The sequence below is a fragment of the Ranitomeya imitator genome, chromosome 5 (assembly GCF_032444005.1).
Source record: "Ranitomeya imitator isolate aRanImi1 chromosome 5, aRanImi1.pri, whole genome shotgun sequence".
Taxonomy (NCBI): Eukaryota; Metazoa; Chordata; class Amphibia; order Anura; family Dendrobatidae; genus Ranitomeya; species Ranitomeya imitator.
The window spans coordinates 114,287,199-114,311,899 of record NC_091286.1 but is presented as its reverse complement, the minus strand read 5'-3'; the positions used below and the strand labels follow the sequence as shown (position 1 = coordinate 114,311,899).

At 42.7% G+C, this 24,701-nt stretch overlaps 1 protein-coding gene across 1 annotated transcript in view; it reads left to right on the top strand.

Moving 5' to 3' along the window:
- The window catches only part of CRIM1 (cysteine rich transmembrane BMP regulator 1), a 973,879-nt gene that overhangs the window by 848,963 nt on the left and 100,215 nt on the right, over positions 1–24,701 (top strand). Inside the window, exon 11 of the mRNA XM_069769103.1 lies at positions 2,440–2,649. Within this exon, the coding sequence (XP_069625204.1) occupies positions 2,440–2,649 (210 nt within the window). The remainder of the gene's footprint in view (positions 1–2,439; positions 2,650–24,701) is intronic.

Sequence of the window (24,701 nt, the reverse complement as noted above, 5' to 3'; positions counted from 1 at the left end):
AAACCCACAGGGCTCTTTCAATGAGCAGCGCTCATGATTACGCCGGTGGCAGTAGAGGATAGAAAGGTCAGGTTTAACATCCTACACATGTTAATCATATTTTGCAAACCAGACTGAGACTGTGGTAAATGTTTATCTTGCAGTTTGGGTCGCGTACATAAGTAAAAACCATATGTGCAGCTTCATTGTGGGATTTACATCTGGCATCCTCTGGTTATGCTTTAAACCTTCTCACTGCAGATGGTATAATTTAGACCGTCCGATCTTGCAGGTGGCTGTGAGCTACTTTAATGCTGCCAGGTTGGCAGCCAGATAGAAGATAATTTGGGCATCGCTAAAAATTCTAAATATAAATTGCTGAGTCAATCTCTGGAGATCATTCTCGGAGCACATACAAACGAATACAAATATCCATCTGCTTGTACTTAAATCAGAAAGGGCTATCATCATGTTTCAGGTTGACATCTTTTTTTCCCACTGAATTACTAAAAAATTGCTTCTCATAAAGGGAAAGTAATTCTTTGATTCCGAGAATTTAACCCATTGCCCTTGTAAGGTGGAACATGCCATTTCTTTAACCACGAGACAAACGTGGCCACTGTTCCTTGGAATTTTTCATGTCCCATGGACCAAACAAGTAGATATAGGATAATTTGGAGGTGTTTAGCTTTCATCTATTCGAGCCTTGCAATGGAAAAGTGAAATGATAAGGCCTCCATTTTTGGACTTCACCAATATTCATTTCTATACTTAAAAAGTAACTAAACTTCTACTTTTTTTTATTTTGTCCAGCATGAAAATCACATTATTAGAAGATTTGTCTGTATTTCTATAGAAAAATTGCACATAAATGTCTTCCACACCCTGCTTTTCATCAGCCTATTTGAGTTTAGCTGCATTGATAGCAGAACGTACGCATATGGAGTACAACTGATGGCAGTGAAGGATCAGCTCAGCACCTGTGTCTCACTAAAGGCTCATTCAGACGTCAATTTTTCTCACATACAAAAAAAACAGACTGATTATTTTCATCAGACTCTGATCGTCCGTTTAACTCATACGTGAAGAATTGAAAAAAAAAAGTTTCTCCACCTTTTCCATTCTGACAGTCCGTGAAAATCGGACCATACATGGATGTCATCCCAGTGCCGTCTGATTTTTTTAACCGATCAGTTGACTTGCATTGCCGATTTTGATACAACTGTCGGATCACAATCAGACATGTCTCTGCAACTTTCCACGGCCAGAAACATCACAGACATGTGAGTGGCCCCATAGACTACACAGGTGTGGGTTCTATCAGCACCAGATAGCAGTTGAGCATCGTCCGTATATCGGACGACTGAATTTGGCTACTTTCACACATCAGGTTTTTTGTTTCAGGCTAAATCCGGCAAATGTTGGAAAAACTGGATCCGGCGCAGATTGTGAAAAACTGATGCGACGGATCCGTTTTTTTGACGGATCCGGCTAGTTATCTAGATTATTGGATAAGAAAAAATTTGGAGCATGCTCAGTTTAAAAAACTGGATTAGGCCGCCGGATCCGCCATTTTTTTGCATCCGGCTCCCATAGGCTTCCATTCTAGCAAACAGCCGGAAGCGCTGGATCCGGCGCTTCAGGCTTTTTCACCGGAGACAAAAAACGTTACAGTAGACGTTTTTTCTAGATGCTGGAATCGAGTGTACGCCGGATCCGGCATCAAACCAGAAGGAACGCTGGGCCATCCGGCGCAATCCGGCGCTAATACAAGTCAAAGGGGGAAAAACTGGATTCAGTTTTTATTTTTTCCGTTTTTTCTCCCGAGAGCCGGATTTAGCCTGAAACAAAAAACCTGATGTGTGAAAGCATCCTAAGCCGTAACTCTGAGGATATGTTGCTGCCATAGACGGTTTTGATCAGCACAACATTCCGAGAAGGAGACAGGTGCTGCTGACTCATCACTGCCATCATCTCTACTCTAAATGAGTACATTCTGATATCATTGTAGGTGAATACAGGCAAATAGACTGGGGAAAAGCAGGGGTTTGGAAGACATTTATGAGCTTTTTTTACAGGACTGAAAACAAATTCCCTAATAAAGTGATTTGTAAGGTTTTATAACTTTTCATGCTGGACAAAATTATAGAAAAGATAAATAAACATGTAGTTACTCTTTAATGGTAATGCAAATGTATGGATCCTATAGAGGCAACATATAGTAGATTGATACATCCATATATGTACATGTGGCTAGTTTTTCTGAAATTTTTTTATTTATTATTGTAGTAAGTTAGAAAATGTGCCCAAATTAACAAAATGATGAAACTGCATGAAGCAGAACATCGCTATGATCTGTGTTCATAATTCACCATGATTGGTGGTAAGATGACTGAGAATCTCAGAGCTCTTGATATTGTTTTGTTACTTAGACGATATCTTGTCGCTGTTCCCTTACAGAAGCAGCGTCATCTTCTGGGCCTCCAGTTCTGACCGGCACATGTTTGTCAATGGATGGAAGACGTCACGAGAATGAAGAGAGTTGGCATGATGGCTGCCGCGAATGCTATTGCCACAATGGACGGGAAATGTGTGCGCTGATAACTTGTCCGGTTCCCGGCTGTGCCAATCCCACCATTCTTCCAGGACAGTGTTGTCCTTCATGTCCAGGTAATTCTAGATAATAACATAAGCACTGATAGCACTAGCCTGTAGAGTCTCGAACATCGTCTCCTGCCATTTTAGCAGTACTAACAATACCTGCTTTATGTCTCTATAGAATTTCCTGTTAAAACCTAGTAGGATTATTTTTTTGTGCTCATCTCAGACTCATTGCTCTTTTATTTTTCTTTAACTTTTCAATCATCAAGGTCTGTTGCAGGTTAGGAATGATTGAAACCCCTTTGGCTAATAAAGTGTGTCTGATGTTAAAAAATTGATAACAAACATCTAATCCTTTGATGAAATCGAGCATGAAGAAAAAGTGATTGACGTATGAGAAAGCTTTTGATAAACAGTGCCTCTAGTGTTTGACCTCTTCTGTTCTTTATTGATCAGTCCACAGGAGATGAAGTTATAATGATGAAGTTAAGATTTCAGATATAACTCTTACCTGCCCCCTCTGTTTTGGACACCAGCCATTCTCCCTTATACTGTGTAATTTCTCAAAATTCAGAAGCTACACAGGATGCATACATGGTTCTTGCAAGGGCAGTTCCTATTGATATGAATTTAATGATTTTTACAGCTAGATTTATATGCCTTTTAGACTTCTTTGAAGACCTTAGTATGGATCCATCTTTACTAAGTGATATATCAGATTTCCATTGTTTGGAAATGATTGTCTTATTCCCAATAACTGCCCATTGTAGCATGTAAATGGCAATCTGAGGACAACTGCGAGTGGGAACAATGCAAATGGCTTGTTATCATTGATTTTACAATACGAAACATTTTTCTAGTTCTAACAAAAAAGTCTCATATTTGTGCATAGATCACGATAATAGATTAGGCTTGAGGTAGGATAATACAGCGCACCATCTGTTCCACATACATGCTTTAAGCTTTTTTTTCATATCACAGGTAACAGCATCAAGTCCACCATAATTGTCCAACTTGTTTTGAACGCTTATGGTTATGTCTTGATTGAAAACATTTAAAAACATCTTTCTCGATTACAGTGCTCTACTGGCAGCATGTATCAGCATGTATCAGGCACTGACCATGATTTCAGCCATGTATGTTTGACTCTGACTCGCTGCAGTGTTGAAGAGTAAAACATTCTTTAAAAACCATCCGGTACCCAGCCATATGGGAGGCTACAGTAGTCAGAAGGTGGTCTCCTGCTGCTTCCCTCAGCCCATTGCCAATAACTCACAAGTCACTCCCTATATACGCACTGTGCTTGACACAGAGGTAGAAGGTAAACATCCTCTCTTTAAAAACTTGCCTCCTGAAGAAGCCATCAGTGAAACGCGCGTCGGGGCAGAGGGACGCCGAGGAGAGACCACACCACATACTGCGGGTAATGTGTACTTCTTTACGCTAACTTTGCCACTTATTACTTTAGTTATTGGGGCTTCCCTCTAAGTGTACCATATGTGTCACTGTCATAGTATAGGACAGTCTAAATCTTAGACAGGAACACATTATATATTATATGGTCCATATTGACTACGGTATTTTTTTCATTAGACCCAATTGGGCACCTATATGTGGGGTATTAAGCCTCTCGTTATCTAGCATCACCGCAGTACTATAAGATTTGGTGGCTCTCCTATGGTTATGTCCCTCTTTTTAGTGGATTCTGCACTTTTTTTGTGATTTTTTTTTTGTCAATTTTTGTCATTGGATGTTTATGTATGTTTTATTTTTGTGTAATAAATAATATTTTACCTAGAAAGTACCTCTTGTTTTGGGATTTACTGCGTAGTATAATCACCAAAATTATATGATTTATGGTTTCAGTATCTATTGGTACTTGTATCCCCAAGTTACGGGTATTCTACTAAGGGCAACCTATGTGAATTGTATTGGTTTATTAAGTGCAGCATAAACCAAGCTGGAAAAAGAAGTAAACATGGCTTTCTGGGCAAAATAAAAAACAGTCCTTCTAGCGGGGATCAACCCGCTCATGGTTACCAATGTCCACGGTTCAGGTCCTTTAACACAAACACTTCCCTGGAATGTTCCTCTCCAAACACTGAACACTGCAGCCTTTGGAGTCCAGCTATTTATCCCCAGAACATACCCTGGGGGGTAGATAAGGTGGACATCATCTCACCCACTCCATGGCTGTCCACATAAAAGCCAGCCCATTATGCATATTAGCTTAACCCCTCACCGCACTTAGTTGTGCTGGAGGAAAACCCTGGGTTTTATATCAATGACTCCATTAAGTGTAGTGAAACATATCTCTTCTCCAGGACTTTACCAGTGACTTTGTCACAGTACGCAAAGGGAAACCTTTCACTACAGATCAGCGGGCGAGGAGAAGCCACCAGGGACCCACCTTTCCAACTAGTCTCCTGTACGGCTCCGGTCCTGGATGGGTTTAACCCTTTAACCCCTAAAGGCGGTTTGCATGTTAATGAGCCGGCCAATTTTTACAATTCTGACCACTGTCCCTTTATGAGGTAATAACTCAGGAACGCTTTCATGAATCCTGGTGATTCTGACATTGTTTTCTCAGGACATATTTTACTTCAGGTTAGTGGTAAAATTTCTTTGATATTACTTGTGTTTATTTGTGGGAAAAAAATGAAAATTTGGCGAAAATTTTGAAAATTTCTCAATTTTCCAACTTTGAATTTTCATGCCCTTAAATCACAGATATTCAGTACGTTGACCAGCGATTTCTCATTTATACAACACCATTTGTTTTTAGGGACCACATCACATTTGAAGTCACTTTGAGGGATCTATATGATAGAATATTCCCAAAAGTGACACCTTGCTAAAACTGCACCCCTCACGATGCTCAAAACCACAAGTTTATTAACCCTTCAGGTGCTTCACAGGAATTTTTGGAATATTTAAAAAATGAACATTTAACTTTTTTTCACAAAAAATTTACTTCAGATCCAATTTGTTTTATTTTACCTAGGGTGACAGGAGAAATTGGACCCCAAAAGTTGTTGTACAATTTGTTCTGAGTACGCCGGTACCCCATATGTGGGGATAATCCACTGTTTGGGCACATGGCAGAGCTTGGAAAGGAAGGAGCGCCGTTTGACGTTTCAATGCAAAATTGGCTGGAATTGAGATCGGACACCATGTGGCATTTGGAGAGCCCCTGATGTGCCTAAACAGTGGAAACCCCCAATTCTAACTCCAACGCTAACCCGAACACACCCCTAATCCTAACCATAACCGTAACCACACCCCTAACCCGAACATGCCCCTAATCCCAACCCTAACCACACCCCTAACCCTGACACACCCCTAACCCTAATCCCAACCATAAACGTAATCCAAACCCTAACCCAAATCTAGCGCCAACCCTAACTTTAGCCACCACCCTAACCCTAATTTTAGCCTCAACCCTAACCCTAATGCCTAAAGTACCCATAATGGGAAAATGGAAATAAATTAAAAAATTTATTTTATTATTTTTCCCTAAAGGTGTGATAATGGGGGGTTTGATTTACTATTTATAGCGGGGTTTTATGTTTGGCAGCTGTTACACACTAAAAGACGCTTTTTATTGCAAAAAATAGTTTTTGCATCACCACATTTTGAGAGCTATAATTTTTCTATATTTTGGCCCACAGAGTCTTGTGAGGTCTTGTTTTTTGCGGGACGAGTTGACGTTTTTTACTGGCACCATTTTCGGGCACATGACATTTTTTGATCGCTTTTTATTACGATTTTTGGGAGGCAGAATGAACAAAAACCAGCAATTCATGAATTTCTTTTGGGTGGGGCGTTTATACCATTCCGTGTGTGGTAAAATTGATTAAACATTTTTATTCTTTGGATTAGTACAATTACAGCGATACCTCATTTATATCATTTTTTATGTTTTGGCGCTTTTATACAATAAAAACTATTTTATATAAAATATAATTATTTTTGCATCACTTTATTCTGAGGGCTATAACTTTTTTATTTTTTCGCTGATGACGCTGTATGGTGGCTCGCTTTTTGCGGGATAAGATGATATTTTTAGCGGTACCATGGTTATTTATATCTGTCTTTTTGATCGCGTGTTATTCCACTTTTTGTTCGGCGATATGATGATAAAGCATTGTTTTTTGCCTTCTTTTTTATTTATTTTTTTACTGTGTTCACTGAAGGGGTTAACTAGTGAGACAGTTTTATAGGTCTGGTCATTACGGATGTGGCGATACTAAATATGTGTACTTTTTTTTCTATTTACATAAAGAAATGTATTTATTGGAATAATATACAGTGGGGGCAAAAAAGTATTTAGTCAGTCAGCAATAGTGCAAGTTCCACCACTTAAAAAGATGAGAGGCGTCTGTAATTTACATCATAGGTAGACCTCAACTATGGGAGACAAACTGAGAAAAAAAAATCCAGAAAATCACATTGTCTGTTTTTTTTAACATTTTATTTGCACATTATGGTGGAAAATAAGTATTTGGTCAGAAACAAAATTTCATCTCAATACTTCGTAATATATCCTTTGTTGGCAATGACAGAGGTCAAACGTTTTCTGTAAGTCTTCACAAGGTTGCCACACACTGTTGTTGGTATGTTGGCCCATTCCTCCATGCAGATCTCCTCTAGAGCAGTGATGTTTTTGGCTTTTCGCTTGGCAACACGGACTTTCAACTCCCTCCAAAGGTTTTCTATAGGGTTGAGATCTGGAGACTGGAGTCAAGGCCACTCCAGGACCTTGAAATGCTTCTTACGAAGCCACTCCTTCGTTGCCCTGGCGGTGTGCTTTGGATCATTGTCATGTTGAAAGACCAAGCCACGTTTCATCTTCAATGCCCTTGCTGATGGAAGGAGGTTTGCACTCAAAATCTCACGATACATGGCCCCATTCATTCTTTCATGTACCCGGATCAGTCGTCCTGGCCCCTTTGCAGAGAAACAGCCCCAAAGCATGATGTTTCCACCACCATGCTTTACAGTAGGTATGGTGTTTGATGGATGCAACTCAGTATTCTTTTTCCTCCAAACACGACAAGTTGTGTTTCTACCAAACAGTTCCAGTTTGGTTTGATCAGACCATAGGACATTCTCCCAAAACTCCTCTGGATCATCCAAATGCTCTCTAGCAAACTTCAGACGGGCCCGGACATGTACTGGCTTAAGCAGTGGGACACGTCTGGCACTGCAGGATCTGAGTCCATGGTGGCATAGTGTGTTACTTATGGTAGGCCTTGTTACATTGGTCCCAGCTCTCTGCAGTTCATTCACTAGGTCCCCCCGCGTGGTTCTGGGATTTTTGCTCACCGTTCTTGTGATCATTCTGACCCCACGGGGTGGGATTTTGCGTGGAGCCCCAGATCGAGGGAGATTATCAGTGGTCTTGTATGTCTTCCATTTTCTAATTATTGCTCCCACTGTTGATTTCTTCACTCCAAGCTGGTTGGCTATTGCAGATTCAGTCTTCCCAGCCTGGTGCAGGGCTACAATTTTGTTTCTGGTGTCCTTTGACAGCTCTTTGGTCTTCACCATAGTGGAGTTTGGAGTCAGACTGTTTGAGGGTGTGCACAGGTGTCTTTTTATACTGATAACAAGTTTAAACAGGTGCCATTACTACAGGTAATGAGTGGAGGAAAGAGGAGACTCTTAAAGAAGAAGTTACAGGTCTGTGAGAGCCAGAAATCTTGATTGTTTGTTTCTGACCAAATACTTATTTTCCACCATAATATGCAAATAAATTGTTAAAAAAACAGACAATGTGATTTTCTGGATTTTTTTTTCTCAGTTTGTCTCCCATAGTTGAGGTCTACCTATGACGTAAATTACAGACGCCTCTCATCTTTTTAAGTGGTGGAACTTGCACTATTGCTGACTGACTAAATACTTTTTTGCCCCACTGTATATATTTTTTCTGTATTTAGGAATTTTAAAAAAATATATTTTTACACAGTATTTTTTTTTTTACATTGTCCCAGGGTGGGACATCACTGTATAAAGTCATATCGCTGATCTGACACTTTGCACAGCCCTGTGTCAGATCAGCGATCTGACAGGCAGCGAAGAAGGCTTCTCAGGTCCTGCTCCCAGCAGGCACTGACAAGCCATCTCCCTGCAGGTCCTGGAAAGACCCCGCGGCCATCTTGGATCCGGGGGGGGTCTGCAGGCAGAGAGAGCCTCAGAACAACACAATCACATCACGTTCTGAAGGTCTCAGGGAAGCACGCAGGGAGCCCCCTCCCTGCGCGATGCTTCTTTATGCCACCGGAAGGCTGCAGTCTTGTTTGATCGCAGTATTCCCAGGGTTAAAGTGCCGACAGCGGTCCGTCACTACTCCTGGCATTTAGTCCTGGGTGTCAGCTGTGATAATCAGCTGACACCAGGCCGCGATCGGCCGCGCTCCCCCCGTAATCGCGTATGACTTACTATCCCGTCCATGGGAATTAAGTCCCAGGTCTTGGACGGGATAGTATGTCCGATGGCAGAAAGGTTGTTAAAGTATTTGTTTTTCTGAAACGCTGCAGCCTTCAGAGTCAAACACACATGGCTCAAATGATGAAGCTGGATGTGCCAGTCAGTCTTTTGTTATTTCTATGTTAGTTCTCTGACCGAGCACTCCGCCCATCTACATGTGGTCGTTTTAATTACGGCAGGTTCCTACTTACGCATAAAAGCAGGCATTGCTGAGAGAGGTGTCCACATTCACCCAGGAATTCAGACTTCAGCCTGAGAGAGGTATTCACATTAGATATGTAGGGGCCAATCAGTTTTGAGACAACCTTTTCGTTGGTTGATGGGCTTGCATTAATTGGCCAACTTATGTGCTAAGCATTTTATTTTTTTCCTAGTAATTAGAAGCAGTATTGCTATCCATCTTTCATATATTTCACATTGACGTGCTTTAGTATGATAGAGTTCAACTTGTAATGTATATTTTATATGGAGGTGGCTGCTCCTAGTATGCACCTATTCACACTAGCTTAAAGGATGTGCCAGTCATTCTTATGTTATTTAGATTTTCATCCGTTGGCACTAAACCGTTCTGGTTTCCATTGGAGAACTGTGAGCAGATATCTAGCAATCTGCTACAAATTCAATCACAGAGTGTTTTAGCAAACTATATAATTTTCCATTAGCCAATGGAATAGCACAATTTCTGAAGGCATCATACCCCTTTAGTAATGTTGGCTGTCCACAATATCATCAATTTCTTCTTCGTAATCCAATACTAGGAGATAGTGCAGCTACATTCATCTTTTCTGGCGATCAACTGAAATGCAGTTTGTCTTTACGAAGAAGCCACAAGCATGAGAACAATGATAGACTGATTAATGGTGCTGCCCGGCGGCCGTACTTAGTATTAGCTATGTCAGTGCCCTGCCTGATTCCTCCGAGAGGTTGGCCGAACCCTTAAAGCAGCAGTACAATGAGGATTTGGTCTTTTTTTACATTGCGTTCACATTAATAGAATCTGAACCTGTTGTTAATAATCATTGTCTACTCAGGTAGCTGCGGCACTGTAGATAGTGGAACAAGAGGTGCTATTAATCAATGCCAATGAAATGCGTACGACGCAACAGCTTTCCGGGACTCGTCCAAGGTCACCGGATAGTGAAAGCCACTCTTTCTTTTTTTATTTAAGCTCGCGCCACAAAGCAATTCTCCTGTCAGTTTATTTTCAGTAGTTGCAGAAAATAACTTCCTCTGAGCACCGCCTTTAGATTGTGTCAAATAAGCACCGTTTTATAATCGCCCCTTATAAATCAAAAAAAGCAAACAAAGCCTGTCACGTCCCTGTATTATTACAAGAGACCTGTGGCATTATGCTTTGGTTTATGCGCAGAGCGCCTCTGCAGATTGCATTCTGACGGTGCCCTCAGCCACCTGTCCTAACGGAGATAAATGAGGACCATCTGCGGCTGCATAATAAAATGAACAACGTAAATGCTTGACCTAATTATTATTAATAAGCTGTTATTATACCACCATTGTGCTGCTAGCGCCCCGTGCTGTTCTGTACACCAGGACCAAATGCCGTTGGTTAACTCACACAGCGGCTTCAGGCTGGCACGGCAGAAGGTTGTGCTCTCTGCTCCACTCGCAGGAAACCATTCCAACCGTCTAAGACATGCGGCACGGCAAGAGTAGGATTAGGGGAAGGCAGTCTGACAAAGCGAATCAAGGAAGTCAGACAATTTGGCTTTAGCTACATTCGTTAAACGCATTCACATTCAGTAACTGTTAGTAAGTAATTGTATAACATATCATATTCTTCAACTTTTTTTTCATTTTGGGGATTACGGTACTTGGAGTAACACAATATGGCGGATGCATAAAGAATTCTAACATTCACTTTTGGAATGCGATATGGTTGCTGCGGGCAGTTATTTTTTGTATTGGCATTTATCTTACTTTTGCATCCTGATGTAGTAGGTAATAGGAAGAAACACACAGACTATAAATGTCCATGAGCCCTAGGTAACAAAAATAAAGCCAATAATAATCAATAGAGCATGTATGTTTAAAGGGAACCTATCACATTGTACATGAACCCCGATCTGTGTACAGCATGGTGTAGAGAAAGAAAAGATGAGCTGAATGATATACAGGTTTGTTCCAAAAGATTCAGTATAGCTTGTATTTTATGCATTGAAATCCATGGTGTTTGTATGTATAGGAGTCCAGTGGGCGGTCCTACCAGTGATTGACAGCAATCTCTGCATGCACAGTGATAGAGAAGACCGTCAATCACTGAGTAGGACCGCCCACTGAACTCATGCATTCAAACACTAGGAATTTTAATGAATAAAATGCAAGTTGTGCTGGATTGTTTCCACAAAAATGTAAATCATATCTAACCAGCTCTCCCTGCCCTGTAACATCCTGCCTACAGATTAGATCTCATGTTTAACATGACAGGTTCCCTTTAACGAACGTAGACTTTGTGAGCAGTGCGACACGCGCCATTAAACACTGCTGATTTCATAATCTCCTCGTCTAAGATACTTGTGGATCTTAGATCTGTCACATGTAATTCAGGTGCTTTGTTACTGAGATTTGAGGCCTTGGATTTCTGTGTTATATGATTTTCTCTTATACTTTCTAGCAGCCATTCAGAACTTTATAGATCCCAGGATAAGTGATCATTGTAGGATTATGTGCCAGGAGCCTTAATCGTCACCTTTTTATCTTTTATATTATTGTCAAGACCAAGTCTGTTGACAAATCGGTCAAGGGCAGAATTGAATAGGAATATGTCTCTTGACCACTCGCTTTATAAGAGGAACAGTTCTGAAGGGAAGAACCAAAGGTTGTTCCATTACTAATCCTTTAATAATCTGATGACTCCAACAAACTTTGTGAAGCCATTGACATTTGAGCAAAACTGTTGAACTCCTTGACTTGTGATTTTCTGTTTCTTTTTTTTTTTTTTTTAATTCAAATAAATTTTTATTAAGAATAACAAGGCAATTAACATGTTACATTTACATTTTCAATATAGAGTATTTCCCCCCCCCTCCCCCTTCAAACAGCCCCCTTCGATCCCAAAGCCCCCCACCCCCACCCCACAAAGCAGCTCATCTTGTTAATTACTACCATCATTAAAACAATAGAGTATCTAATCCCTCAACCATTCGTATAAGCCACAGTTCACATTACTATCCCATAGCAATCCATGGAGACCACATTTTATTGAACGTTTCAGTTTTCCCTTTCTTCTTATAAATCCCTTTTTCTAGTGTCAGGCCCTGTTTCACATACTGGAGGAAGATTTTCTGTTTCTTAGAGAACATGGTATTACATGTCATGTCGAAATGTAAATGTGTTTCTCTGCCACAAATGAGGATGCTAATTTCTTCAAAATGAAAAGCTCAGAAGCAAAACCTTTCCGGAGCTATCTATTGTACTAGTGTTGGATTAGGTTTTTTTTTAGAGATATGCTACATTTGCAGGTAAGCATAATCATATACGGTAATCATAATGTGCTACATATTAGGCAGAGGGCGCTTGGGATCTTTTTCAATTTGCCACAATTTGCTACAACTAATGGCCATTTATTTATTTTTTTAAACTAACGATTGCTTGTGCTATCATCAGGCAAGTGCGTGGTTGGAATTCATTGATAAAATTGGCTTAACTTTTTTTTAAGGCAACCACATACTTTAGACTTAAAGATGTTGTGTAGGCTTGCTTGGGGTTCAAGTTTGTAGTCATGCAATGTGATTGCAGACTTGTAAATCCTCACTGAATGCAGTGAGTGCTGTCAGAGGTCTGCAGCGCCGGGAGCAGGTGGACGTGTGACCGTAAGTATGCAATTTACATACATTTAATCACATGCCAACTAGACGTGCGCTGCATTGATCAATACAGCTGGATTGAGCGAGGCAGGACATGTCTAGTTGGAATGTGGCTGGAAGTATGCAAATCACATACCTGTGGTCATATAACCACGCGATCTTGTCGCCAGCATCACACACTGTAAATGCTGTGAGGATTTGCAAATCTGCGGTCACATATACTTGAGCCCTAGGCCTGAACAACCCCTTTAAGTAGACCTAACCTGCTGATTTCAGCGTACAGTCTGATGTGTATTTGGGCCTTACAACTGACATCATCTGATGGGGAGATAACGGTCAGGCTGTTTGAAATTTGACCCACAACCAACTTGTTCCTCAGGAAATAAGCTGGTGACAGAGAAGTATGGCAGCAACGTTTTCCATTCTCCACATTGAAAACACATGAACATTCATCCAAGCCAAACATTCATGTGTATGGAAGGATAGCTGACTGCCAAACGAGCACTCAGCTGTCATATGTGTATGGCCAGTTTAGTCTACAATGAAACACAAATCTTTGGCTGAGCTTCTTCCTATCAGACTGAGGTTTATTTAAATACCATTGGATTCTATCTGTCCTTTAAATTTGTAGACGTTTGGGATAGCAGAGTCATTATCTGATAGAAATGGTTATTTTCCTGTAACAAGGTGGCACGGGGCGGTAGTCACGAGTTCATTAAGCAACAGTCAGTGAGCACGCCGGCACCCTGTACATGAAAAGATAAATAAAGTCCTGGTGCTGCTATACAGTTACTTACCTCTGTTACTCCAGCTTCTGGCTCCCAGGTTCCTTGAAACACTACAAAGTCACAGTTCTTTTCCAACAGTTGAACTTTACTAAACAGCAAGGCATCCATCACATCAGCAGCACAGTTCACACAGGGCAACGTTTCCTGTACTTTCCCTTCCTCTGACATCCGGGCAGACTCTAGTATCTCTGTAATTGCTCTCTCTTTACTCTCGGCGTTCAAGGCCGTACCTCTAGCCAAACTCTGTCCTGTCTGCACTTTCCTTTCCTCTGCCATCCGAGCAGCATCTTTGGACAGTTCGTGTCCCATCTGTACCTTCAGCATCACCAGTTCCCTGTCAGCCCCTTGTCCATTTCCAATTGGGAAAGGTGCCTGGAACGCCATGTCAGTTGCTCCTGCCCCGGTCATGGACCCTGGATCCTTCTTGGGGATAGTCCCGTTGAGCTCGTGCCCAACTGCACTATTCTCCAGCCTGGGGTCCCTTACTGCCGTTTGCAGCTTTACCCCCATGGCCTGTAACTGTCTTACTGTATACGTCCTCCCTTTGAGCAGACTGCCCTGGCGCCTGACAGAATCAGAAAGTGTCTGTCCTATATCTCCCTGCTCTGTGCTGCTCTGCTCTGTGCCCCTCCCATCTACTTAACTCCTTGCTGCCTGTGCCTTAACTAATACTCTTATCTATCATATTCTCTATCTCTAATGTGCCCCCTCTATTCTTATCCCCATATGGTCCTGCCCCACTTACTAGTCTATCCCTAAGCTAAAGCAAAATACATCATATTACAGTACATGACACACATTAATGAACATTAGAGAACCTCACATTACATTAGCATTAATAAAACATCAGGGTGCCGCATGTGACACATGTGCTCAGTGTTCAGGAGAGAGGAAGAACACGAGGGCCCCTGCCACCTTCTTACAGTCCCATCAGAGAAAGGTCACTTTGTTGTGACTGGTACGCACAAGCAAATTTTTCCAATTTGCACTTTCAGTTTATAGGTATATTCTATATAGCAGTAATGCAGTTTAAGGTTCACATCCATTGTTTGCACACATAGCTCATGCAGTGTGCTGCTGCGCTCTCTGGCCAGTTTTAGGCTAGTTGCGCCACACTAACACTGCATCACACTATTACTTTTTTGCATGTTTGTTTAAAATGGACAGATTTACAACTATATGACCATATAGTGGGCTACTGTCCCCCTATGACTGAATTTGACAGTTCTATTAACAAGTGTTGTCAGCTCTGTTTCTAAAACATTACAGTTGCGGGAACCTTCCATTCTAGTCAAGTGTGTGTTAGATGCGTTCTTTCATTTCAATTTTTAGGTCAATTGTGAAAACTTGATTATGCATCTTCCAGTACTGGCTCATTTTCCGTTGTGCTTTTCAAGACAATACAGATGGATACAGATATGGCTCCTGACTCTGGCGAACAGAAGGAGGTCCTGATTAAGATCTTCCTTCTATCGGAGCAACACATTTTAATGGGACATGCAATAGGGAAGGGTTAAAGTGGAAAATATATTATATTTTATATGATATTCAGTGTGGCTTGTTCTTGATCTTTGGGAAACTGCACATACACCTCATTTCCTAAAGTGTACATCTCCAGATGGTCTTGACAATTCTGTTTCAAAATTATCTATATATAAGATTTTTCGCAGTCTTTTGTCTCAGCAGTCGGCTCCAATCTTAATATGGCTTATACCTCTAAATGCTTGTGCTACCGCGCAAGTATTCATAACTGTGTGTGCTGCTTATCATTTAAGGAATCAAAATGACGTGGTATGCATCACGAAATGCCGATTAGTCCTTTTTGTGTACACTTTCTCTAAATTACAATTTTTGCTATGAATGACGAGATAAAGGACGATAAGTAATTTACAAACCTTTTCAGTATTATTACAGTCATCTCCATGGCTACAAGCCTTATATAATTTTCTGTTTTGCGTGTGAGAAATTTAGAGAAGTTGCAATCGCCAAACAAAATGCTGTTCCCTGGTTTTAGAGAAGAGACAAATTTACTGAGAGCTAAAGGTTATTGATTTTCTTCCTACATAAAAGGCAGAAAAATATTTGTTGTAAACAGACGTAACTTCTTGCAGCCGGATACTTGTCATTTTGATGAGGACCTGTCACCAAGTCAAAAGTGGACAGTTTTCGATCTCATTGTATTCCAGCTGTTCCACGGAGTATGCAGGCATATGAGCTTTCTTATTTAGTGCCCTAATATGCTAATGCTTATGGTATTTACCAACGGGGCTGTGAAGATCTGAGGTTGTGGGTTATAAAATCACCTAGGCAAGTTAACAAGGCAACTATTTTTATTCCATACATCCATGGTTGTGCAACAATTCAAGATAGATGGCCAAAATACAATGTCCTCAGTCCACAAGTTGACAATCTGAGATTGGTAGTTCCACTGGCCCCGTACCAGGCAATACCCACTGTCTCCCAACTTTTAGTTGGCCCATAGATTTCGTATCTCCAGCCGGTAGAGTGTGCAGACACAGCCTATGTTCCTCCAGACGATGGACACCACGACCGCAGCTCATGGATATCCCTCCAGCCAACAATCCATCTCCAAAACTCCACAGACCATCCATCCCAGCTTCAATTCTCTCCCTTTGACATCCCTCCAACCACTGTCTCATTGGACCCCTCCCCTTAAACATTTTTCTTTAACTCACAGAACAGAGCATATTCCACCCCCTGGGGCTGATGTGAGGCCCCCTGTGGTGACGGCTCCCCTGGGTCTACTATCTCCATCCACACAATGGGCCTAGGCTGTAGAACAATGGACTGATAGGATGATTGCTTTACATTTACCCTTAGCAGTCTCCTCTTTAGCCTTAAGGTACCGTCACACTCAGCAACTTTGCAACGAGAACGACAACGATCCGTGATGTTGCAGCGTCCTGGATAGCGATCTCGTTGTGTTTGACACGCAGCAGCGATCTGGATCCCGCTGTGCCATCGCTGGTCGGAGCTAGAAGTCCAGAACTTTATTTCGTCGTCAGGTCAGCGTGTATCGTCTTGTTTGACATCAAAAGCAACGATGCCTGCAACGTTTTACATGGAGCTAACAACCAGCGAGAACGATAAGTGAGTCGCCGTTACGTCACTGGATCGCTCCTGCATCGTTCTGGAGTTGCTGTGTTTGACGTCTCTACAGCGACCTAAACAGCGACGCTCCAGCGATCGGCTCGTTGTCTATATCGCTGCAGCGTCGCTGAGTGTGACGGTACCTTCTCCTCTTCCTCTGCTTACCTGTTATGGCTGGCAATCAGGCAACACAGCGTGCAGTAATCAGCGCACATACAGAGATCTGGCAATAACCAAAAACAATAGGACGAGCTCTGAGACGTGGAATCTCTGTAGACTGCAGTACCTGATCTATCCTCACACAACTATAAGCAGCAGTGGATTGCGCCTAACAACTACCTATGCAACTCGGCACTGCCTGAGGAGCTGACTAGCCTGAAGATAGAAATACAAGCCTGACTTACCTCAGAGAAATACCCCAAAGGAATAGGCAGCCCCCCACATATAATGACTGTTAGCAAGATGAAAAGACAAACGTAGGAATGAAATAGATTCAGCAAAGTGAGGCCCGATATTCTAGACAGAGCGAGGATAGCAAAGAGAACTATGCAGTCTACAAAAAACCCTAAAACGAAAACCACGCAAAGGGGCAAAAAGACCCACCGTGCCGAACTAACAGCACGGCGGTGCACCCCTTTGCTTCTCAGAGCTTCCAGCAAAAGTTAATAGCAAGCTGGACAGAAAAAACAGAAAACAAACTAGAAGCACTTATCTAGCAGAGCAGCAGGCCCAAGGAAAGATGCAGTAGCTCAGATCCAACACTGGAACATTGACAAGGAGCAAGGAAGACAGACTCAGGTGGAGCTAAATAGCAAGGCAGCCAACGAGCTCACCAAAACACCTGAGGGAGGAAGCCCAGAGACTGCAATACCACTTGTGACCACAGAAGTGAACTCAGCCACAGAATTCACAACAGTACCCCCCCCTTGAGGAGGGGTCACCGAACCCTCACCAGAACCCCCAGGCCGACCAGGATGAGCCACATGAATGGCACGAACAAGATCTGGGGCATGGACATCAGAGGCAAAAACCCAGGAATTATCTTCCTGAGCATAACCCTTCCATTTGACCAGATACTGGAGTTTCCGTCTAGAGACACGAGAATCCAAAATCTTCTCCACAATATACTCCAATTCCCCCTCCACCAAAACAGGGGCAGGAGGCTCCACAGATGGAACCATAGGTGCCACGTATCTCCTCAACAACGACCTATGGAATACATTATGTATGGAAAAGGAGTCTGGGAGGGTCAGACGAAAAGACACCGGATTGAGAATCTCAGAAATCCTATACGGACCAATAAAACGAGGTTTAAATTTAGGAGAGGAAACCTTCATAGGAATATGACGAGAAGATAACCAAACCAGATCCCCAACACGAAGTCGGGGTCCCACACGGCGTCTGCGATTAGCGAAAAGCTGAGCCTTCTCCTGGGACAAGGTCAAATTGTCCACTACCTGAGTCCAGATCTGCTGCAACCTGTCCACCACATAATCCACACCAGGACAGTCCGAAGACTCAACCTGTCCTGAAGAGAAACGAGGATGGAACCCAGAATTGCAGAAAAATGGAGAGACCAAGGTAGCCGAGCTGGCCCGATTATTAAGGGCGAACTCAGCCAACGGCAAAAATGACACCCAATCATCCTGGTCTGCAGAAACAAAACATCTCAGATATGTTTCCAAGGTCTGATTGGTTCGTTCGGTCTGGCCATTAGTCTGAGGATGGAAGGCCGAGGAAAAAGATAGGTCAATGCCCATCCTACCACAAAAGGCTCGCCAGAACCTCGAGACAAACTGGGAACCTCTGTCAGAAACAATATTCTCAGGAATGCCATGTAAACGAACCACATGCTGGAAGAACAAAGGCACCAAATCAGAGGAGGAAGGCAATTTAACCAAGGGCACCAGATGGACCATTTTAGAAAAGCGATCACAGACCACCCAAATGACCGACATTTTTTGAGAAACGGGAAGGTCAGAAATTAAATCCATCGAAATATGTGTCCAAGGCCTCTTCGGGACCGGCAAGGGCAAAAGCAACCCACTGGCACGTGAACAGCAGGGCTTAGCCCTAGCACAAATTCCACAGGACTGCACAAAAGCACGCACATCCCGTGACAGAGATGGCCACCAGAAGGATCTAGCAACCAACTCCCTGGTACCAAAGATTCCTGGATGACCGGCCAGCACCGAACAATGAAGTTCAGAGATAACTTTACTAGTCCACCTATCAGGGACGAACAGTTTCTCGGCCGGACAACGATCAGGTTTATTAGCCTGAAATTTCTGCAACACTCTCCGCAAATCAGGGGAGATGGCAGACACAATGACTCCTTCCTTGAGGATACTCGCCGGCTCAGATAACCCCGGAGAGTCGGGCACAAAACTCCTAGACAGAGCATCCGCCTTCACATTTTTAGAGCCCGGAAGGTATGAAATCACAAAATCAAAACGAGCAAAAAATAACGACCAACGGGCCTGTCTAGGATTCAAGCGCTTGGCAGACTCAAGATAAGTAAGGTTCTTATGATCAGTCAAAACCACCACGCGATGCTTAGCACCCTCAAGCCAATGACGCCACTCCTCGAATGCCCACTTCATGGCCAGCAACTCTCGGTTGCCCACATCATAATTACGCTCAGCAGCAGAAAATTTCCTGGAAAAGAAAGCACATGGTTTGAACACTGAGCAACCAGAACCTCTCTGTGACAAAACCGCCCCTGCACCAATCTCAGAAGCATCAACCTCGACCTGGAACGGAAGAGAAACATCAGGTTGACACAACACAGGGGCACAGCAAAAACAACGCTTCAACTCCTGAAAAGCTTCCACGGCAGCAGAAGACCAATTAACCAAATCAGCACCCTTCTTGGTCAAATCGGTCAATGGTCTGGCAATGCTAGAAAAATTACAGATGAAGCGACGATAAAAATTAGCAAAGCCCAGGAATTTCTGCAGACTTTTTAGAGATGTCGGCTGAGTCCAATCCTGGATGGCCTGAACCTTAACCGGATCCATCTCGATAGTAGAAGGGGAAAAGATGAACCCCAAAAATGAAACTTTCTGCACACCGAAGAGACACTTTGATCCCTTCACGAACAAGGAATTAGCACGCAGTACCTGGAAAACCATTCTGACTTGCTTCACATGAGACTCCCAATCATCTGAGAAGATCAAAATGTCATCCAAGTAAACAATCAAGAATTTATCCAGATACTCACGGAAAATGTCATGCATAAAAGACTGAAAAACAGATGGAGCATTGGCAAGTCCGAACGGCATCACCAGATACTCAAAATGACCCTCGGGCGTATTAAATGCCGTTTTCCATTCATCTCCCTGCCTGATTCTCACCAGATTATACGCACCACGAAGATCAATCTTAGTAAACCAACTAGCCCCCTTAATCCGAGCAAACAAGTCAGAAATCAATGGCAAGGGATACTGAAACTTAACAGTGATCTTATTAAGAAGGCGGTAATCTATACACGGTCTTAGCGAACCATCCTTCTTGGCTACAAAAAAGAACCCTGCTCCCAATGGTGACGACGATGGGCGAATATGTCCCTTCTCCAGGGACTCCTTCACATAACTGCGCATAGCGGTGTGTTCAGGTACGGACAAATTAAATAAACGACCCTTAGGGAATTTACTACCAGGAATCAAATCGATAGCACAATCACAATTCCTATGCGGAGGTAGGGCATCAGACTTGGACTCTTCAAATACATCCTGAAAGTCCGACAAGAACTCTGGGATGTCAGAAGGAATGGATGACGAAATAGACAAAAATGGAACATCACCATGTACTCCCTGACAACCCCAGCTGGTTACCGACATAGAGTTCCAATCCAATACTGGATTATGGGTTTGTAGCCATGGCAACCCCAACACGACCACATCATGCAAATTATGCAGTACCAAAAAGCGAATAACTTCCTGATGTGCAGGAGCCATGCACATGGTCAGCTGGGCCCAGTACTGAGGCTTATTCTTGGCCAAAGGTGTAGCATCAATTCCTCTCAACGGAATAGGACACCGCAAAGGCTCCAAGAAAAATCCACAACGTTTAGCATAATCCAAATCCATCAGATTCAGGGCAGCGCCTGAATCCACAAACGCCATGACAGAATATGATGACAAAGAGCACATTAAGGTAATGGACAAAAGGAATTTGGACTGTACAGTACCAATAACGGCAGAGCTATCGAACCGCCTAGTGCGTTTAGGACAATTAGAAATAGCATGAGTAGAATCACCACAATAGAAACACAGTCTGTTCAGACGTCTGTGTTCGTGCCGTTCTACTTTAGTCATAGTCCTGTCGCACTGCATAGGCTCAGGCTTACTCTCAGACAATACCGCCAGATGGTGCACAGATTTACGCTCGCGCAAGCGACGACCGATCTGAATGGCCAAGGACATAGACTCATTCAAACCAGCAGGCATAGGAAATCCCACCATTACATCCTTAAGAGCTTCAGAGAGACCCTTTCTGAACAAAGCCGCTAGTGCAGATTCATTCCACAGAGTGAGTACTGACCATTTCCTAAATTTCTGACAATATACTTCTACATCATCCTGACCCTGGCATAAAGCCAGCAGATTTTTCTCAGCTTGATCCACTGAATTAGGCTCATCGTAAAGCAATCCCAGCGCCTGGAAAAATGCATCAACATTACTCAATGCAGAATCTCCTGGTGCAAGAGAAAACGCCCAGTCCTGTGGGTCGCCGCGCAAAAAAGAAATAATAATCAAAACCTGTTGAATAGGATTACCAGAAGAATGAGGTTTCAAGGCCAAAAATAGCTTACAATTATTTCTGAAGCTCAGGAACTTAGTTCTGTCACCAAAAAACAAATCAGGAATCGGAATTCTTGGTTCTAGCATCGATTTCTGATCAATAGTATCTTGAATCTTTTGTACATTTACAACGAGATTATCCATTGAGGAGCACAGAGCCTGAATATCCATGTCCACAGCTGTGTCCTGAAGCACTCTAATGTCTAGGGGAAAAAAAAGACTGAAGACAGAGCTAAGAAAAAAAAATGATGTCAGGATTTCTTTTTTCCCTCTATTGGAAATCATTGGTGGGCTCCTTGTACTGCTGTGGCTGGCAATCAGGCAACACAGCGTGCAGTAATCAGCGCACATACAGAGATCTGGCAATAACCAAAAACAATAGGACGAGCTCTGAGACGTGGAATCTCTGTAGACTGCAGTACCTGATCTATCCTCACACAACTATAAGCAGCAGTGGATTGCGCCTAACAACTACCTATGCAACTCGGCACTGCCTGAGGAGCTGACTAGCCTGAAGATAGAAATACAAGCCTGACTTACCTCAGAGAAATACCCCAAAGGAATAGGCAGCCCCCCACATATAATGACTGTTAGCAAGATGAAAAGACAAACGTAGGAATGAAATAGATTCAGCAAAGTGAGGCCCGATATTCTAGACAGAGCGAGGATAGCAAAGAGAACTATGCAGTCTACAAAAAACCCTAAAACGAAAACCACGCAAAGGGGCAAAAAGACCCACCGTGCCGAACTAACAGCACGGCGGTGCACCCCTTTGCTTCTCAGAGCTTCCAGCAAAAGTTAATAGCAAGCTGGACAGAAAAAACAGAAAACAAACTAGAAGCACTTATCTAGCAGAGCAGCAGGCCCAAGGAAAGATGCAGTAGCTCAGATCCAACACTGGAACATTGACAAGGAGCAAGGAAGACAGACTCAGGTGGAGCTAAATAGCAAGGCAGCCAACGAGCTCACCAAAACACCTGAGGGAGGAAGCCCAGAGACTGCAATACCACTTGTGACCACAGAAGTGAACTCAGCCACAGAATTCACAACACTTACCATCACTGAATATAAACATTGTTCCTGAGGATGAACTGATGAGCAAGAAAATCACTAATAAAACACTGCAAGAAAATATCTAATAAAACACACCAAAACCGGTGCTTCGTGCTGTAAAAAGTCTCCGCTGTACGTCCATTTGTCCTATAGTCTTTAGTAAGCGGCCATATCCTCACAGGGGCGTTACTCATAGGGTAATAGTGCATGACGGCCTAAAGACACACCCTAGAGAATCCCATGAGAACTCCCCCTTAGAAAAGTCTATAAAGAATACAGTAGCACCAAATGAAAAAAGGCAAAATCTCTGGATTTCAATTTAAATCTCAGGATTTAAAAAAAAGAAAAATACTCAGAACGGCAGGAACAGAATCCTAGCAAAAACTAGCAACTTTAACCTGATGAATGAACTTCTTTAAAAAGACTGAATGCCAGCAGTAATGTTCAAACACTCATTGTATGGAGGTGGAATACCTTTATACCTCCGCTATCATTACTTGTGACACTATCCTATTATTTACAAAGAAACAGGCCACAGAGCTGATGTTTACAACATTTCCATTGCTATAATATTACTGTTCCATAATCTGCCAGAGCTAAATTTGTCTTCATAAATCTGACAAGAAAAATCTTGGTGATCTACTACTGTGATGATCCATGTACCTGAGTAGTGGATAGAAATGAATGGTCATCTATGAAATAAAGAAAACGCTTCCAAATATATTGCAATAATCTCTTTTCTTAGGGATTGTAAGGCAGAAAACCTTGGTGCTCAAATTCCTGTAGATTGGGTAATATTATTAAAAGAGGACCTGTCACCAAGTCAGAAGTGGCCAGTTTTTCCTCTTATTTCATTCCTGATGCTCTCCTGAGTTTGGCGTGTCTTTTTACCATACGATTTCAGAAATTAGGGTCTTGTTATTTAGAAAAAGATAGATATTTGTCATCAGCCCACTGAATCCAGGCAACTACCGTCCAGTAAGCCTGACATCAGTAGTGTGCCAAGTTTTTGAGGGCATTATAAGAGACTAGATGGTGGCCCGATTCTAACACATCGGGTATTCTAGAATATGCATGTCCACGTAGTATATTGCACAGCCCACGTAGTATATTGCCCAGCCATGTAGTATATTGCCCAGTCACGTAGTATATTGCCCAGCCACATAGTATATTGCCCAGTCACGTAGTATATTGCCCAGCCATGTAGTATATTGCCCAGCCACGTAGTATATTGCCCAGCCACGTAGTATATTGCCCAGCCTTGTAGTATATTGCCCAGCCACGTAGTATATTGCTCAGTTACGTAGTATATTGCCCAGTGACGTAGTATATTGCCCAGCCACGTATTATATAGCCCAGCCACATATTATATAGCCCAGCCACGTAGTATATTGCCAAGTTACGTAGTATATTGCCCAGTTACGTAGTATATTGCCCAGTGACGTAGTATACAGCACAGAGCCACGTAGTATATTGCCCAGCCACGTAGTATATTGGCCAGTCACGTAGTATATTGGCCAGTCACGTAGTATATTGCCCAGGTACATAGTATATTGCCCAGCCACGTATGTCACAGGTTGAAAAATAAAAAATAAACATATACTCACCTTCCGAGGGCCCCTTGTAGTTCGGTCACATGACCGTGACGTCATGGCAGGTCCTTCTCGCGCAGGACCTGTGATGACGTCGCGGTCACATGACCGTGACGTCATGGCAGTTCCTTCTCCCATACCATCCTTGCCACCGGAACCTGCCGCTTGCATGGAGCGGTCAACGAAGCATAGCTAGGAGCGGGAAAGGCGGCGGAAGGTGAGTATATAATGATTTTTTATTTTTTTTATCATTTTTAACATTAGATGTTTTTACTATTGACGTTGCATAGGCAGCATCAATAGTAAAAACTTGGTCACACAGGGTTAATAGCAGCGGTAACGGAGTGAGTTACCCGCAGCAAAGCGCGGTCCGTTACCGCTGGCATTAACCCTGTGTGAGCGGGGACTACAGGGAGTATGGAGCGGGCGCCGGGCACTGACTGCAGGGGAGTAGGG